The following is a 19,322-nucleotide window of genomic DNA, read 5'->3' as shown; positions in this document are numbered from 1 at the left end:
TCCGACTCTTTGCAACTCCATGAACTGCAATATGCCAGGCCTCCCTGTCCATCACTAACTCCTGGAGTTTACCCAAACCCATGTCCATTGAGTCAGTGATGCCATCCAACCATCTCAACCTCTGTTGTCCCCTTCTCCTCCTGCCCTCAATCTTTCCCAGCATCAGGGTCTTTGCAAATGAGTCAGTTATTCACATCAGGTGGCCAAAGTATTGGAGTTTCAGCTTCAGCATCAGTCCTTCCAATGAACACCCAGAACTGATCTCCTTCAGAATGGACTGGTTGGATCTCCTTGCAGTCCAAGGGACTCTCAAGAGTCTTCTCCAACATCACAGTTCAAAAGCATCAATTCTTTGGCGCTCGGCTTTCTTTATAGTCCAACTCTCACATCCATACATGACTACTGGAAAAACCATAGCCTTGACTAGATGTACCTTTGTTGACAAAGTAATGTCTCTTCTTTTTAATATGCTGACTAGGTTGGTCATAAGTTTCCTTCCAAGGAGTAAACATCTTTTAATACATATCAGGGCTTCCCTAATATCAGGAAACATGTATGTAAAAGTAATGGATATTTATATTTGTCTGGTCTGCTTTCAGAAGCTTTCAGAAGCTTCTGTTCCCTCCCAGGATGGGAAACATCTTTCCAAGAAAGAAACCAAAATACTTATTCAGATGAACTTGGTCCTCTTGGAAAACAAATCAATATTTTAACTTTGAATTCCCAATTGGAGGACATCTCACCTGTCTCTCTCCTCTTCCTTCCCAGGAGGGTAAATTTATGAATGGAGAGCACTCTGAGGCATGTTAAGTGCTGCCTTCTGTGCTTTCTCTGGTCTCCGCTGTGAGGCGCTGTTCTGTCTGGTCTCTGGTACTTTGCGGAGTCTGCAAGGATGACGGGTCCACACTGCTACTTCGGGCACCCTGGTTCCTTGTCAAGGCTTCCAGTTTTAGAGGCTCCCATATATGGTGGTTTTCTTCCTCTAAAGCTGGGCCTCGTCTCCCTCCCTAGAGAGGATCTCCACACCCCAGCCCTCCTCTGGAGAGCCAAAGGGCCAGCCACTCTCTCTGCACACGGCTGTATTATGTGCTATTTTGTTGAAGGGAACATCAAATCCCTCCTTCAGTCATAGCTCCTGTCCCGCGGGAGTTACAGTGCCATAACATTTTGGTAATATGATTAATGCACAGCTTTGTTGACAGGAAAGAAGTGAGGCCTCTTATACTGGGATTTCCCCCAAACTTATATGGGTGTAAGTACTGTTCCTCATTTTTGTCCTGGTCCCAAACCCCCAGGGAAATCCATTATAGATGCTGTGGCGTGGTGACTGAGCGGGGGGAGGGGAGTGGTCAAGAAGCAGACAGGACAAGATGCCAAAACTGAAACTCCTGTCGCTACCTTTTTCTTCCCTCCATCTCTCCAAGGTCACCGTCTAAAGTAGACTTTTCTCCCCCCATAGCCTCCATTTCTTTTCCACTGTAACTTTTAATGCAGCTTTATGACTCAGATCTGCCAGAATTAGATCATGATAACACAAGGACATTTGTAACATTTAGAAAACACTACTCTCTTCACAAACTCTGGCTTTCAATGTCATTATTCCTTAAAGTGCTTGAAAAGGCTAGACTTTAAGCTCCAGCTGAACAATGACTCCTTTGTTCTAAGGCTCTACCCAGTTTTTTACAGGAGTAATGGATACTTGTTGCTTGGCTTTGGAGCTGTAGAGAACCACGATTCAAGGAAAATGAAAAAAAAAAAAAAAGTGATGACTTAAGATATTCCGCTATGTTCCTGTTACAGATATACAATTCAACTAAAACCAGAATTATTAGAGAGGAAACCAGGACAAGGGAAATGGGAGGAAAAGAAATGAGGTGATGAGAAGAAATGAGAAGAGAAAAGAAAAAAAAAAAGCAACAACAAATGCCAGCGGATTTGACAGACTGGCCTTGTTTCCCTCTCATCCCAGTTTTCTGAATTATCTCCCCTTTTGCAGGCAGAAGACCAAAGAGTGCATGGTAAGCAGAGAGAACCCTGGATATAAAACTACTCGAGAGACAGTGTTTGCAGACCGATTCAGATTAGGGCTTTGGAGGTTGTAGCTGCTTCACTATAATTTTATAGGTCATTATAGTTATCTTCGTCAGAAGTCCATCAGAGAAGACCCCAGCAGTTTCCCCATACTGGATTTAATTTGTTGATCAAATGTAATCCTTTTTGTTAAAATCCATGAAGCATATTTGAGATTTCTGACTAGAAATGACTAGAAATCAATTGATTCCACTGAGGAACTGATGTATGTTTATATAACGGACACTGAAACCAGTATCTAAATATATTTGTCTTTTTGATACAGCTGCTAGAAAGTCAGAGTTTCCTTTGCACCTAACAATTAGAAAGTTTCCCTCTGTACAGACTCCTATTATATTTTTATTTTCTAGTGTACATTTGAATTTGCCTCGTTATCTATCTTGTTTGTAATCCTACTCCATGTAATAAGTGTCACAAACAGGATAGGCTGGGTTATCCTATAGTAACAAGTAATCAGGATATGTCAGTGGATTATAATGACAAAGGTTTATTTCTTGCTCACACTAAAAGCTCATTACTATGAGCTGTCAAGAAGCTCTGAATTTGTTCTGTTGACTTCACAGAGAGATTTAGGCTGACACAGCCACTTTTCTCTGAACTATTACCAGAGGTGAATTAGAGATTATGACAAAGTACATGTTGGATCTTAAACCTCCATCTAGGATGTGCGTGCACGCATGCTCAGTTATGTCCAACTCTCATGCGACCCTTATGGACTGTAGCTGGCCAGGCTCCTCTGTCCATGGGATTCTCCAGGCTAGAGTTCTGGAGTAGGTTGCCATGCCCTCCTCCAGGGGATCTTCCTGACCCAGACATTGAACCTGGGTCTCTTGCATTGCAAGCAGGTTCTTTACCACTGAGCCACAGCCCATAAAAAGCCTGTAAGGAGCTAATTGATCAATATTATCACCCTGCTGTTAAGAAAATCCAATTTAATGGTAACACAGTTTCCTCCAACTTTGGGGAACCAAAAGCGAACTGGTCAAAGTAGTTGCAGATGAGCTAACAGTCTTCTGACATTGGTAGCTAATTAGCCTGCAGCCTGGGAGCAGTTATCAATAGGTGTTCAGAAAACCAATAAAATGAGGGGTCAACTGGGGTAGCTGAAAATGGTCCAACCAGATTCTCAAAATATAAAAATTATGTACCCAAAGATAAGTTATATGTATGAAAACCAAAGGGAGAATCAAGGTGAAACCTGTTCATTATCTCTGTATTTTTTGAGAAGTCATCTTTCATATATGGAATAAAACCTAGCACTATGATAATTAGATTAAATCATGGGCCTCCTAATGAACAAAGAACTAACTACTGTGCTTTCACACCTTAAAACCCTTCTTGGTTTGTTGAATGGGTAGCCTTATGGTTTTCTGGAAGCCATTTCTTTTTGCATACAAAATTATTCTTGCTTTCCCATTGTAACTCTCCACTATGATTTCTTCTTTTAAAAAATTTTTATTTTATATTGGAGTACAGCCAATTAACAATGTTGTGATATTTTCAGATAGATAGCAAAGGGACTTGATCATGTATATACATGTAGCCATTCTCCTCCAAACTCCTCTCCCATCCAGGCTTCCACATAACTTTGAGCAGAGTTCCCTGTGCTATAAAGTAAAAAGTGCTAGTTGCTCAGTTATGTCCAACTCTTTGCGACCCCATCGACTGTAGCACACCAGGCGCCTCTCTTCTTGGAGTTCTGCAGGCAAGAATACAGGAATGGGTTGCCATTCCCTTCTCCAGGGGATCTTCCCAACCCAGGGATCAAACCCTGGTCTCCTTCAGTGCAGGCAGCGTCTTTACTGTTGGAGCCACCAGGGAAGCCCATGCTGTACAGTAGGAGCTTGTTGATCATCCATCTTAAATACAGTAGTGTGTACATGTCCATCGCAGACTCTAACTATCCCTTGCCCCCTGGTAATAACCATAAATTCATTCTCTTAAGTATGTGATTCTGTTTTGTAAATAAGTTCATTTGTATCCACTGTGATTTCTTAAACCTCTTGAGAGTATATGAAGGCATTATTAATTCAAGAAATATTGAGACTATTTTACACCAGTTCTTGCAGTGGACTTGGATGTGACAGCCAAGGGCTGAAAGTCAAGTGGGGTGATTTAGACTAAATAATAATGAACATCAGTCACGGCAGCATTAAAACATTTTGGCAGCATATCCCTTTATATCTCTTTATATAGTATCCTCAATTCAACAGGAAAACAACATGCAGATGTATTTACTTCAACTTTACTATCAACTGACTGGCTGTATCTCCCCAGGAGGCATATGCTGGAACCCGAACCCCCAATGTGGTGGTATTTGGGGGAGTGCCTTTGGGAGGTAGTATGGGTCACGAGAGTAGACTCCTTATGTGTGGCTGCTGCTGCTAAGTCGCTTCAGTCGTGTCTGACTCTGTGCGACCCCATAGACGGCAGCCCACCAGGCTCCCCCATCCCTGGGATTCTCCAGGCAAGAACACTGGAGTGGGGTGCCATTTCCTTCTCCAATGCGTGAAAGTGAAAAGTGAAAGTGAAGTCGCTCAGTCATGCCTGACTCTTAGCGACCCCATGGACTGCAGCCCACCAGGGTCCTCCATCCATGGGATTTTCCAGGCAAGAGTACTGGAGTGGGGTGGTATCACCTTCTCCTATGTATGGTTAGTATCCTTATAAAAGAGACCCAAGGGATCCCTAGCTAGGACTTTTGTGTTGGAGAAGACTCTTGAGAGTCCCTTGGACTGCAAGGAGATCAAACCAGTCCATCCTAAAGGATATCAACCATGAATATTCCTTGGAAGGACTGATGCTGAAGCTGAAGTTCCAATACTCTGGCCACCTGATATGAAGAGCTGATTCACTGGAAAAGACTCTGATGCTGGGGAAGATTGAGGGCAAGAGGAGAAGGGGACAGAGGATTATGGTTAGATGACATCACTGACTCAATGGACATGAATTTGAACAGATTCAGGGAGATGGTGAAGGACACGGAAGCCTGGAGTGATGCAGTTCATGCAGTTCTCAGACAGTCGGACACAACTTGGCAACTGAACAATGGGAGGACAGGCAAGAAGCCTGGGGGCTCTCACCAGAATCCAAATGCACCAGCACTCACATCTAACACTTTCAGCCTCCAGACCTGTGAGAAATAAATTTCTGTTCCTTATACAACACTTAGTCTATGGTACTTTGTTATCAGCTTCCCAAACTAAGATCTTTATAATTAAGTCATAGTATATAATAGAATGTAGGCATTTGGAGTCTTGATGATATCTGTTCATGCCCAGGCAATTATATAGGGGGGATTTGGAAATATTTTTTATCAGAATTAAAAACCTATATCTTGAATCTGACTATTTTTGAAGGCTTAAAATTTAAACAAATTTCCTCATGAAATTTAAAAAGAAGTATATTTAGTACTTAATAGATTACACATCAACATTCAAAAATGACTTCACATGTACTTACAAATAAACATTAATGTAGAAAAACGTCTTCTGTTAAAATTTCTTCTACTTCTTATGAGAACTAAAATTGTGTTACTAATAGACTTCTTTTAAAGTCTCGGAAAATAAATAGGACTATAAATTTAAGTTTACTATAATAAAAAAACTTACCTTTTCTGGTTTCCAGAAGATATGACCATACATTATGTCCATCCTTGAATATCTTGAAGCATACATACTATGAAGCTTAGCATAAAAGGAACAGGCACTCAAACAGGTGGATATCATAATTTTCATTTTCCTAATGTATACCAGAGTCTAAATTGCACCTTGCCTTCATTTGTAACCCAGCCATTCAGTTTATGGTAAACTGACTTGATGGGAAGTTTATCTTAAGACTTATGTAATCTTCGCCCCTTGTGTATCATGATATTTGGGGGAATATATTTTCTGGGAATACCATATGGTGGAACAATCTTTCAGGTTACCTGTTGTGACCCTGAGTTTGCCTTATGGAGGAAAAATATGCTTCCAATTAAAATTGTCCTATGGGGATGCTATTCTTTATGAATTCAGAGTGAAGAATAGCTAAGGACTCTGGTCTGTGTCTGACAGCTGGTGCAAAGCACCTTGAATCAATAAAACTCTTATTAATTCCATTCTCAGCACTTGCTATTGGTTCACCTTGACATGATTCTACAAAGGACTGTAGATTTGAAAACCTCTAATACAGCTCATTGTCCAGAATAACACCAGTATCCCTGAAAAAGTCCTACATACCGACAAAAATAACATTATATAAATAAAGAACAATAGCAGTTTATGGACACTCTTTTAGGTGCTTTGAGGGTCACAGAGACATTTAAAGACACATTTCATTTCTACAAATGATGTTTCTAGAAAACAAGGCACAGAACTTTAACTTAAGGCTGTGTAAACCAGGGCTGATAGAAGTTCTTCTCAAATACATAAATTCACTTTGCGTCAGATGATTCAACTGTTCTTAATCTCCTAGGGTGAACCCTGCATAATGCTAAGTCTACTCAACATTCCTCAGAGCCAAGTAAATGCTAAATATAAGATGATCTTTTTCTTGCTGTTCTCCAAGCATAGTCTTTCAGATTCTTCTGTATTTAGTTCATCGTCTAGTGCAAAGCAGGACAACAACAAAGTCATGTTGAATTTTCACCACTTAGCCTTCATGCCGCTGCTGCTGCTGCTAAGTCACTTCAGTCGTGTCCGACTCTTTGTGACCCTAAGGACTAGCCCACCAGGCTGCTCTGTCCATGGGATTCTCCAGGCAGGAACACTGGAGTGGGCAGCCATCCCCTTCTCTGGGGATCTTCCTTACCGAGGGACGGAACCTGCCTCTCACGTCTCCTGCACTGGCAGGCAGGTTCTTTACCACTGGTGCCACTGGGAAGCCCCTCTAGATCGTTACTGTACCCTATTTGTTTCCTGGGACAGATTTCACCATTTTACCCTCTGATTCACAGAGACAGTATCCAGATCCAAAGAGACAACCATGTTTCCTTTGCATTAGGTACTTCAGCCCCTCGCTTCCAGGAGAAGATCAAGTGACAGGCAATAATAGGAGAGGAGTTGACCATTCACCTCCTTCTCACATTACAAGAATATCAAGGTAATTAAATTAAAAAAAAAAATATGATTCTCATTCCAAATATTCCTTAACAGGCAGACAATAGGGAGGAGGAAAGATACCTCCTCTCTTTGTTTTTAATATATATATTTATTTAGACCTAAGGAATTGAGTATTGTTTGAGGAACCTTTATTGGAATAATGACATATTACAAGGTAAAATTAATTCCTATTAAGCAACTTAGTTCTTTATAAATCTCTGCCTTTTTTTTTTTACCAAATAAATATATAGATGCAAAGAGTGACTGCTATGTCTTATTATTGAGCACCTCTGTGTAGAAGAAGTTGGAGGCTCTAAACATAACTCCCAAGTATCTGCCCAACTGGGCTTCCCTGATAGCTCAGTTGGTAAAGAATCCGGCTGCAATGAGCAGACACTGGTTCAGTTTCAGGGTTGGGAAGATCTGCTGGAGAAGGGATAGGCTACCTACCACTCCAGTATTCTTGGGCTTCCTTTGTGGCTCAGCTGGTAAAGAATTCACCTGCAATGTGGGAGACCTAGGTTTGATCCCTGGGTTGGGAAGATCCCCTGGAGAAGGGAATGGTTACCCACTCCAGAATTCTGGCCTGGAGAATCTACAGTCCATGGGGTCGCAGAGAGTTGGACACGACTAAGTAACTTTCACTTTCATCTGCCCAACTGAATTCCTACATATTATAATTTCACATAGAGGGTCTTTCTGAGAGAATCGAGAAAGATATTCTAGCAGGTTTGAAAATGGCTTGTGGAAGGAAGGGGTGAATGGCCGTGAGCTTTACTGTGCTGGGGAGTAGCGTAATATAAAAACTGAATGTGATTATACGTGAACAAAATTTAGTTTGTTAATATGGAAGAGATTCAATGTTATTCCAGCTTTGAAATTACAATGTCATTGACACCAGTGGATGACTTTCCCAAACTACACATTTGGAGGACAACCTTGCCTGCACATAATGTGTAATAATGGTGGACACTTCTACAGAATGCCAGTGGGCCCAGGGAAGAGCCTCCAGTCACCAGAGCGGTATAAGGCCAGGATGCAGAAGCAGACTGAAAGCCTAGCAGTGTGCCGGACACCGTCCTTCCCGCGAGTGTACAGACCCCTTGCAGAAACACATCCGCCCCCACTCATGCTTCTAACATGCATCATCACATCATTCTCCCTCCTTTCTCACTGCCCGCAGGTCTAGCCTGCGCCCCACTGCTCCTCCATGTCTGCGAAGGTCTTGAGCTGATAAACTTAAGACACACTGTTTTTTTCAAAGAGAAGTCCATAGATAACAATTTTTTTTCCCTTTGTACAAATGTAACAGATATCTAAGTGTACAGGCTGCTGTAAGAAAAATTCAGAGCTGCTGTAAGATCCTCGGCATGTATGCATTTTATAACTGGAAGCTTGACCTCTGACCCACATCTAATGTTTTGCACTATTCTAAGTCTCTGGTAACCACCATTCTATTATGGTGATTATGGTTAATAATAATGTATTATATGCTTGAATCTTCTAAGACAGTAGATTGGAAATGTTTTCATAACAAAAGGTAATGGCAATTCTGTGACATGGTGGAGCTGTTAACTAACACTATGGTGGTAATCATTTTGTACTATATCAGTGCATCAAACTGTCTCATTGTACAATGCACCCTTTACATGGAACAGAATACACTTTTAAGCTGAAAGAAAAGAAAGCAAGCTATGAAAGATATGTGATTTGAAACATAAATGTGCCTGAGACTAAACTTACAAAACCATGACTAAGGTCATAATCTCATCCACCAATTCCATAAAAAAAGGTTTTAGTGAAATGCACTAATATGTGGCTTCCATGCATATGTGTGTGCACATATGTATATAAATCAGTTGTTCTTGAAAGCTTACCCAAAGAAATTGGATTTTTAAATTTTTAGCAAATGAATTTTAAAAAGAAAACTACTGGGGTTCTTGCTGGAAGATTTTTAGACTAAGTAACATGCTGTGTTAGAATGAGAAGACAGGACGTTTATGGGGACATACACTGTTTTTAACAAAAATAAATATAAAATGGAAATATTTCTAAATAAACTATTTTCAAAAATCAAGAGAGAAACAAAGGAAGGAAGGGAAGGAGGAAGAAAGAAAGAAAGTAGGAAGGAAGGAAAGAGGGGATGGAAGGAAGAAAGAAAGAGGGAGAGAAACAAACGATTGAACAGAGAAACAAAGAAAAAAGAAAGAACCAGGCACTTGTATTTGAATTTTATTGCTTCCTGTCTACTTTTGGAATACACACACATTCAGAAGATGAATTTAGTCAATTGACTCCCAGATGATCCAATTACATCTGGATGAAGTTCCTAGGGGAAAAAGCAAAGCAGCTAATGTTTTTCTTCTTTGTGATGCCTCTGGCTTCTCAGAAAGCTTCCAGAATATCTGTCCAACAATCCAATACATTAGCAATATGAGTAGATAGAGGGGCAACTGTGAAAACTTTTGATTGAGAGACAGCTCTTCAAAATTCAACAACCCAGGATAATGGTCCAGTTACCCATGGCATGTTGTTCGTCTACCAATGACCTTAAAGAACTAGCTGTAGAAATTTCAGATGAAGCAATTACCAGAATTTTTGTGATATTACCACTTAATTCCTAGAAGTGTATAAGCCCTTCCCTAAGCCACATAAGCTTAATACTATGGCTCAGGTCAGAGGATGGATGGCTCTCATGGAATAAAAGAATAGTCTTCTTCAAGAAGCTCATGACTTCATAATGGAAGCATATTCTGTAGAACAAGAAGAATAGAGAAGACTGCCTAATTTGATACCCCACCAAGAAAACACTCCTATGTAGCAGTAGAGAGCAATCCACTCATGCAACCACTCAAAGAATAGGAATAAATGCCTAATATTCACAGAATTTCTGACTTTCGGTGATATAAGATCTGGAGAGTAAGGCTATTATGATGTTCTTTTTTTTTTTTTTAATTTTTTATTCCTTTATTTCTCATGTGTTCCCCATCCTGAACCCTCCTCCCTCCTCCCTCCCCATACCATTCCTCTGGGTCGTCCCAGTGCACCAGCCCCAAGCATCCAGTATCGTGCATCGAACCTGGACTGGCAATTCGTTTCATACATGACATTTCACATGTTTCAATGCCATTCTCCCAAATCTTCCCACCCTCTCCCTCTCCCACTGAGTCCATAAGCCTGTTCTGTACATCAGTGTCTCTTTTGCTGTCTCGTATACAGGGTTATCGTTACCATCTTTCTAAATTCCATATATATGCGTTAGTATACTGTATTGGTGTTTTTCCTTCTGGCTTACTTCACTCTGTATAATAGGCTCCAGTTTCATCCACCTCATTAGAACTGATTCAAATGTATTCTTTTTAATGGCTGAGTAATACTCCATTGTGTATATGTACCACTGCTTTCTTATCCATTCATCTGCTGATGGGCATCTAGATTGCTTCCATGTCCTGGCTATTATAAACAGTGCTGCGATGAACATTGGGGTACACGTGTCTCTTTCCCTTCTGGTTTCCTCAGTGTGTATGCCCAGCAGTGGGATTGCTGGATCATAAGGCAATTCTATTTCCAGTTTTTTAAGGAATCTCCACACTGTTCTCCATAGTGGCTGTACTAGTTTGCATTCCCACCAACAGTGTAAGAGGGTTCCCTTTTCTCCACACCCTCTCCAGCATTTATTATTTGTAGACTTTTGGATCGCAGCCATTCTGACTGGTGTGAAATGGTATCTCATAGTGGTTTTGATTTGCATTTCTCTGATAATGAGTGATGTTGAGCATCTTTTCATGTGTTTGTTAGCCATCTGTATGTCTTCTTTGGAGAAATGTCTATTTAGATCTTTGGCCCATTTTTTGATTGGGTCATTTATTTTTCTGGAGTTGAGCTGTAGGAGTTGCTTGTATATTTTTGAGATTAGTTGTTTGTCGGTTGATTCATTTGCTATTATTTTCTCCCATTCTGAAGGCTGTCTTTTCACCTTGCTAATAGTTTCCTTTGATGTGCAGAAGCTTTTAAGTTTAATTAGGTCCCATTTGTTTATTTTTGCTTTTATTTCCAATATTCTGGGAGGTGGGTCATAGAGGATCCTGCTGTGATGTATGTCAGAGAGTATTTTGCCTATGTTCTCCTCTAGGAGTTTTATAGTTTCTGGTCTTACGTTGAGATCTTTAAGCCACCACATTAACAAATTGAAAAACAAAAACCATATGATTATCTCAATAGATCCAGAGAAAGCCTTTGACAAAATTCAACACCCATTTATGATAAAAACTCTCCAGAAAGCAGGAATAGAAGGAACATACCTCAACATAATAAAAGCTATATATGACAAACCCACAGCAAACATTATTCTCAATGGTGAAAAATTGAAAACATTTCCTCTAAAGTCAGGAACAAGACAAGGGTGCCCACTTTCACCATTACTATTCAACATAGTTTTGGAAGTTTTGGCCACAGCAATCAGAGCAGAAAAAGAAATAAAAGGAATCCAAATTGGAAAAGAAGAAGTAAAACTCTCACTATTTGCAGATGACATGATCCTCTACATAGAAAACCCTAAAGACTCCACCAGAAAATTACTAGAACTAATCAATGATTATAGTAAAGTTGCAGGATATAAAATCAACACACAGAAATCCCTTGCATTCCTATACACTAATAATGAGAAAACAGAAAGAGAAATTAAGGAAACAATTCCATTCACCATTGCAATGAAAAGAATAAAATACTTAGGAATATATCTACCTAAAGAAACTAAAGACCTATATATAGAAAACTATAAAACACTGGTGAAAGAAATCAAAGAGGACACTAATAGATGGAGAAATATACCATGTTCATGGATTGGAAGAATCAATATAGTGAAAATTAATACACTACCCAAAGCAATTTATAGATTCAATGCAATCCCTATCAAGCTACCAACAGTATTCTTCACAGAGCTAGAACAAATAATTTCACAATTTGTATGGAAATACAAAAAACCTCGAATAGCCAAAGCGATCTTGAGAAAGAAAAATGGAACTGGAGGAATCAACCTACCTGACTTCAGGCTCTACTACAAAGCCACAGTTATCAAGACAGTATGGCACTGGCACAAAGACAGAAATATAGATCAATGGAACAAAATAGAAAGCCCAGAGATAAATCCACGCACATATGGACACCTTATCTTTGACAAAGGAGGCAAGAATATACAATGGATTAAAGACAATCTCTTTAACAAGTGGTGCTGGTAAATCTGGTCAACCACTTGTAAAAGAATGAAACTAGAACACTTTCTAACACCATATGATGTTCTTTAGACAGGGTTACTCAGTAAAAGTCTCACAGTAAGTTCCTATGCGAATTACAGTCCCAAGAAATATAGAAAAGTCAGCTTAGAAGCGTAGTTCAATGATGCAGTGTAATAAGCCATGTATGGGGCTTTGGTGCCAATTTAAGATCACATATTTATGGGGTTTAATGGCGAGTTGTCTCTTTCAGGATCATAACGAGCCCTTTAAGACAATGCATCTTTACATGGAACAGAATACAGGGTGACCTTTTATGAGAGCCTTCCTGGGGGTTGAACCACTCATAAGGGAAAAGGAGTTCCACTCCAGGGCAGTGCCATAGAAAGGGGCAATTAAAAAGATGACAGTCAACATTTATTGACCACTTTCTGGCCCTTTGCCAAACACTTATAAGCATTATTTCATGAAGCTCTTCCCACAGCTGTCTAAATAAGGACCATTGCCATGCAAGTTTTATACATAAAGGAAGTGAGGTTTGAAGCAAGGTTTAAAGGGATTGGTAAATTCACTGAGGTTTCAAGCTGCCAAGTAATAGATCAGATGATGTCAGGACAACTCACGACAGATGGATGGGCAATAAGTCCAGGATACCCCTTCTCTCCAAGGGCTGAGCATTGGGTCAGGGTCTCCGTCCCACAACTGAAGCGTTATTTTAAATCTTTCATTATAGCAGTCCCTAGTACTCAGTTTAATTTGCTCTTATAATAAGTTTGAGGAATATCACATATAGGAAATTGGTGAAATCTGTCTCCAATCCAAGTATCCTGGAGAAATCCTGATGATGAGCCTGTTAACTTGGATCTTGCTGAGAAACAAGAGTCAAGGGAAGGAAGGTGGCAGGAGATGTGATATATGTATTGCGTACTTCCCTTCTTGTTTGAAATTAACTCATCTATTTTTATTTTTGCTCCTAACCAACATGTATTAGACACCTATCACACCAAGCCATAAGAAACTATGAATGTTGAACATGGAAAACCCCCTGCTCTCTTGGAAGATGCATTCTGTTGAGCAAAGAAATAAAATAAATAAATAAATGTTAAATATTATATAATGAAAAGGAAAATGCAACACGTTGATGTCATAGAGAGTATCTGAGGCCTTACTTTAGTCTGAGTCATCTGGGGAAACTCACTAAGGAGGTGAAATTTATGCTGCTGGTGCCTGAATGGCCAGAAGTCACAAACAGGGAAAGAGCATGACCCATGACTGGTAGAGAGAATAACCAGGTAAAGGACCTGAAATAGGCCCCAGGCTACCTTGTTTCAGGAGCAGAGAAAAGACAACAGGCTAGGACACAACACACAAAGGCAAGTGCTACAAGGTACTCTGGATACATGAAGCTTTTGATGCCCATTAGATGCCCAAGAGGAAGTGCTAAACTGGCAGATGTTTCTCACATTTTAACAAGCATATGAGTCCTGTAAAGATCTTGCTAAAAATGCAGACAATGGGACTTCCCCAGCACTCCAGTGCTTCTGCTTCAGAGGGTGCATATTTGATCTCTGGTCAGACAACTAAGATCCCACATGCCTCATAACCAAAAAAAAAAGAAAGGAAATTTCTTGAACTGAATAAAAATGAAAATACACATCAATTAAAAAAAAATTTAATGCAGATGGTGATGCAGTTTGTCTGGAGTGGAGCCCCATAGTCTGCATTTCCCCCAAAAACCCAGGCGATGACAACCCTGCTGACCATGGAAGGCATTTGGACAAGGATAGGAGTTGTGAGCAGTTTTGCATTTGTAAGTCTCCAGGTAAACACAACAGAGAGAAGGAACAGACCAAACAATGAAAGATGTGGCAGGACCTGGGATCAAGGATACAGTAGGAGCCAGAGGAGGGCAGGACCACAGAAATTAAGAAGTGCTTCAAAGAGGGGGAAGTGCATGGAACACAGAGCTGTAAAGGCAGAGGACCAAGCACTACACTTAGGCTTAGCATACAAGTGCCCCTAGAAAACGGTTATAAAGTAAGTTAACTTCTTCAGTTTTAATTGAAGTATAGTTGATTTACAGTATTGAAGTTTCCAGTGTACAGCAAAGTGATGCAGATTTATGTATATATGTATACATCTATATTCTTTTTCAGAGAAGGCAATGGCACCCCATTTCAGTACTCTTGCCTGGAAAATCCCATGGATGGAGGAGCCTGGTAGGCTGCAGTCCATGGGGTTGCTAAGAGTCGGATACAACTGAGCGACTTCACTTTCACTTTTCACTTTCATGCATTGGAGAAGGAAATGGCAATCCACTCCAGTACTCCTGCCTGGAGAATCCCAGGGATGGCAGAGCCTGGTGGGCTGCCGTCTATGGGGTCGCACAGAGTCAGACATGACTGAACCGACTTAGCAGCAGCAGCAGCAGCAGACACTGAATAGTAACCTATGATGGGAAAGAATGCTGTATAGTTCCCTGGACTATACAGTAAATCATTGTTGTTTAATTTATATATGGTAGTGTACATCTGCTAATCCCAACTTTTAGTTTATCCCCCCCACCCCCACCACCCCAGTTTCCCCTTTGGGAACCATAGCTTTGTTTTCTCTGTTCGTTTCTCATCTGTACCATTTTTTAGAGTATGTGAACCTCTAATACTGCTTTGGGTGGGTTTCACAGATTCCCATTCTTCTCAAGCCTTCCCTCCACCCTCACTTGTAACGCTCACAGACCTCATTTCCTACTTTCCTGAAGAAAAACAAATGTAGAGACCAATTAGCACGATGGACAACTTTCCCCTTAAAACCTACTCCTCTCACATTTGAAGCTTTTTCCATTTCCATCCTTTCCTCCTGTCTCAGAGAACTTGGATATGGCTCCTTCTTCAGAGGTGTTAGGTCTTCTGCCTCCCATCCTCCTACCCTTTCTCACCAGGACACATGCTACTCTGGGGTCATCTTCTGAACCACTGCACAGATCCACTCTAGGTCACCCATGACCTTGGCTGGTCTATCCTCATGGTCTACTCCTCACGTAAGTAAGTAAGGAGCTAAGGGATGGGCACGTGATGATGTTCTGCCCAGTGAAACAGGAGAGAAAGTTTGGGGTGGGATGGGGGAAATGCCCTTCATTGATTAAAAACAGGCATTCCAGACACAAAAGCCCTCAGCAGAGGCTGAGTCCTGTGGGGATGGTGTGACTCAGAAATGCTACAACTACTTTGCAACTCAGAAGAGGAGGAGCCTGAAGGTGTCAACAGGGAAATGGGCAATTGAGTCTGCAAGCTAAATGATGGTAGAAAAAGCAGTAATTCTGAGATATTTGAAACTAAGCCTGTGGAGTACAAGTTTTCTATTGTTGTTCTTGTTTTTCAGTTACTAAGTCATGTCTGACTCTTTGTGACCTAATGGACTGCAGCATGCCAGGCTTCCCTGTGCTTCACTATCTCCCAGAGTTTGGTCAAACTCACATCCATTGTGTTGACGTTGCTACCCAACAATCTCATCCTCCATTGGTCCCTTCTCCTGCCCTCAATCTTTCCCATTATCAGGGTCTTTTCCAATGAGTTGGTTTTCTATTGCCTGAAGTTTAAAGCAGCCTCGTGAATATTTCTATCAGAGCAGGAGGCGACTTCCACTGGAGCTGCTCAAAGGCAGGGTGGAAATAGTTTCTCAACCCTCTCGTTCTCTCCCTCCCTCTCTTTTCACCTTCTTCCCTCACTCCATTCTGTACCCCTCCTCTCTCCCTTCCTCCCTAGCTTACCCATTCTTCTCTAGCTCTATACCTCCAAAACTATCCTTTTAACTCAGACCTGCCCCACACAAGCGTAAAACTTCTATCTTCTAGTCCACAAAGCATTTTGCAGATGATTATGAGTATTCACAGCAATGTTCCACATGCCTATTTAATGTAGATTTCTGGAGGGGCCCCAGCTTTATTTTATCTCTCCTTTACTGCTCTGATAGGGATATTGCTGGTTTATGTATTCAATGCTAAGTATCCTGTTACATGTCTAGAATTCATGCATATATATAGAAATGAATAGCCACAGAAGTGCAGCTAAAGGGTTATTTATTAAATGTTATAGTGATCAGAAGAAACAGCATAAAAGGGCATTCTCAATTTTCTAAGCAAGTTTCCTTTTCTTTGCTTTATGAATTTCATGAATCCAGAATTTAGAAAATGTCTACTTTTTACAGTAGTCTTAAAGGGCAGATGTCATAAAAGGTTACTTCTAAACGTACTGCATAATTGCTTTGCCATTCCTAAGCCTTTCCCCAGGGCTAACCCTGGTGTGGGTTTATGTGTGGGCAGGTTGTTTGGGTAGGTCCTACAGTGACTCCAAAGTTTCCTAGTTAGTGGAAATATAGCTTTGGGGGGATTCTGCCTCTGGAATTCAGGCCATTTTATTTGATTATGTGATCCCCACCCCCTTAAAACCAGAAAAGAAACTCTCCTTAAGAGAAGGGTTTAGATGGTTTTGGTGAAGGATAACAAACACCTAAAGCACAGACTTTTCCTGTGGCGTGTGATTAGGAAGCTTTGAGGTGCTCTGGGACATGAATAGGTGGACTGCTGTCTATGCGGTGCATGCGTGTGCTAGGCTGCACCCGGGGTTCTGACGGCTCCCTCTGCCTTTTGAAGAGCCCGTGGTGGTTTTCATTTCTAAACAGCGAAGTTTTGCCTTTCACTGTTTCTATAAGCAGTCTGCATAAACTGCTGCTTTTTCCAAATATCATAAAACTAAGAACTCCACAGCTGCATAAGAGAGAGGAAAAGTCAGTCTCCTCAGATGGGAAGGGAGGCGTCCTGCTGTGCACTGGGGGGCAGGTGTCTCCTTCCTGCCCCCACTGCAGCACCACGCTCTTCCTGAAGAGAGCCGATGTAACAGATCCATAAAGAGGCGCAGTACGTTTGCTCTCCGCACTTCCCATGCCCCAGCACTAACCCAAATGCAGAGGGCCACTCAGTTCTGATGACAAGCTCCATCACAACCTGAGCCTTAGCCTCCTCCATGGAAACTTAGTTCCTGTCAATTTCCAATATGTTTCCCTTGTAATCCTTTTATTGTAATTGTATAACCTTAAAGTTAACACAGTAGTAATCAGCAATTCTCTTATTTTCTTGAATTTCTTTTTATTTCCTGCGGTTTTGATGAATATTTAATAGAAAGCCCACAATGCTCACTTTCATATCTCAAGTTCTATTCAAATGTATTCAAAGATAAGATCACCCAGTATCATTGGAAAGTCTACATAAATATTAATAAAAATACTGACAATTTAGATCCACATGGAATAATACTGCCCCCATATGATTTGCATAGGTAATAGAAATATATTTTTCTTAACACAGCCCTCCTGTGCCTCTTCTCAACTTGGACATATATTTGCTATTTCTGGCAATGTTATTACAGAAGATAAAATTTCAGCCACTTCAACATTAAAAATAACCATAAAATGTCAATCCTCCCAAACAGATGTGATGTAATCAAACTACCTTGAATCAATGGAAAAATTCTGTTTTCATAAATTAATCATTGCATTGATGTTCTGTTTTCATAAATTAATAACTGCATTAATGGACAACATTAATGGACATTCCTTGGACAACTTGGAAGTGAGCTGAAAATGATAAAAGTGTATCATGGTACATATATCTTTCTATTCTCATCACTGCAACTTAGACATTGGGATGAAGTTGGACCTTTTGTTTCTCAATAGCTGAGTAGCACTCTGCTGGTTTCTACTACAACTGATGAAAGGGAAAGCATGGAAAACTGGATGCATGTGACAAACACAGGAGGTCATATGTTTCCAGGATGTGGCATCTGGCCATTGACCACAGCCTCTTGGAACAAGATAAAGTCACCGAAATAGTTAACAGATGTTAGCATACTTGGAATATAAAAGTTCTATTGCTAAAAATTATGTGGGGTCAGATGGAGATTTGGCGCTCGGTCCATAATTTAACTGACTTGGCAAATGCAAAGTTGAGATCCAGAGGCGTATAATGTATAATACGGAGGCCACACACTTTGCACACCACACAGGGGCTCATAAACTACTGATGAAATGTACGCTGTGCTAAGCCAGCTTGATTAAGTATTAACACAGTATTTGATACTTAGGGAAATCTGAAGTCAATTTTCACGTCGACTAAATTAAAAAGTTATTTCTATAAGAGCAAAAGAGTGGTAGACTTTTCTCCAAGTTCAAAGGACGTCTGCAAATTTTATTATTTAGCCTTGGCTTGCAATTTACCTGATGACTGGTATATCTTCCCGTCCACTTCATAATCCATCCAGTGATACCCTTTTTTCAAAGTATCTCTCTTTCTTTTTCCCACTTTTGTCTATTACTCCACATTTCAGAACAAGTTGACAGTAATGATTTTCAGATGCATATCTGTAGCTGAAATGGAGCTTCTCAAACTTAAGTCACAAAGTCATTCGAGTCAGGCATTGAATGAAGCTTGTGCTACTTTAGAGTTTGTAGTTTTATTTACAGCTTTGCAGATGAAGTCACCAGCTTCCATCACTTTGTAAAGATTCACACCCTGGTGAGACAAAAATGTCGGTGCCAGGTAGGAAGGAGGGGTGGGGAGAAAGAAGACAAAACAGATTTCTTTTAATTATATTAGTAGTTACTTAACCATTTAAAATGATCAAACAAATGTTCGTTATTGATTGGGGGACAACATTTGTGTCCATAAATTATATAGATTGTAGATTTTTCTGCTTTATTAAAACATATCTTGAATCTGACCCTAGGCTAACCACACCTGAATAATCCAGTGTCATTATGCTGGTACCTGAACTCTATGAAGGACAGCAGTAGAATCAGAAAGCATGAACCAATATCAGTGAAGGGCAATTTAAAGGATAATGCTTTGGAGCAGTTTATAGATAAAGAC

At 40.4% G+C, this 19,322-nt stretch overlaps 1 protein-coding gene across 5 annotated transcripts in view; it reads right to left on the bottom strand.

Annotated features, from left to right (window-relative positions):
* Nucleotides 1-16,461: 16,461 nt before the first annotated feature.
* The window catches only part of HMGCLL1 (3-hydroxymethyl-3-methylglutaryl-CoA lyase like 1), a 201,344-nt gene continuing 198,483 nt past the window's right edge, over nucleotides 16,462-19,322 (bottom strand). For all 5 annotated transcript variants that reach the window (XM_027524559.1, XM_027524557.1, XM_027524558.1 and 2 more), the window contains one exon: nucleotides 16,462-18,965. In XM_027524559.1, coding sequence (XP_027380360.1) covers nucleotides 18,864-18,965 — 102 coding nt within the window. In that variant the 3' untranslated portion in view covers nucleotides 16,462-18,863. The remainder of the gene's footprint in view (nucleotides 18,966-19,322) is intronic.

The sequence above is a fragment of the Bos indicus x Bos taurus genome, chromosome 23, assembly GCF_003369695.1.
Source record: "Bos indicus x Bos taurus breed Angus x Brahman F1 hybrid chromosome 23, Bos_hybrid_MaternalHap_v2.0, whole genome shotgun sequence".
NCBI lineage: Eukaryota > Metazoa > Chordata > Mammalia > Artiodactyla > Bovidae > Bos > Bos indicus x Bos taurus.
The sequence above is the reverse complement of the archived record's forward strand: the minus strand, read 5'-3'. Positions and strand labels throughout refer to the sequence as shown.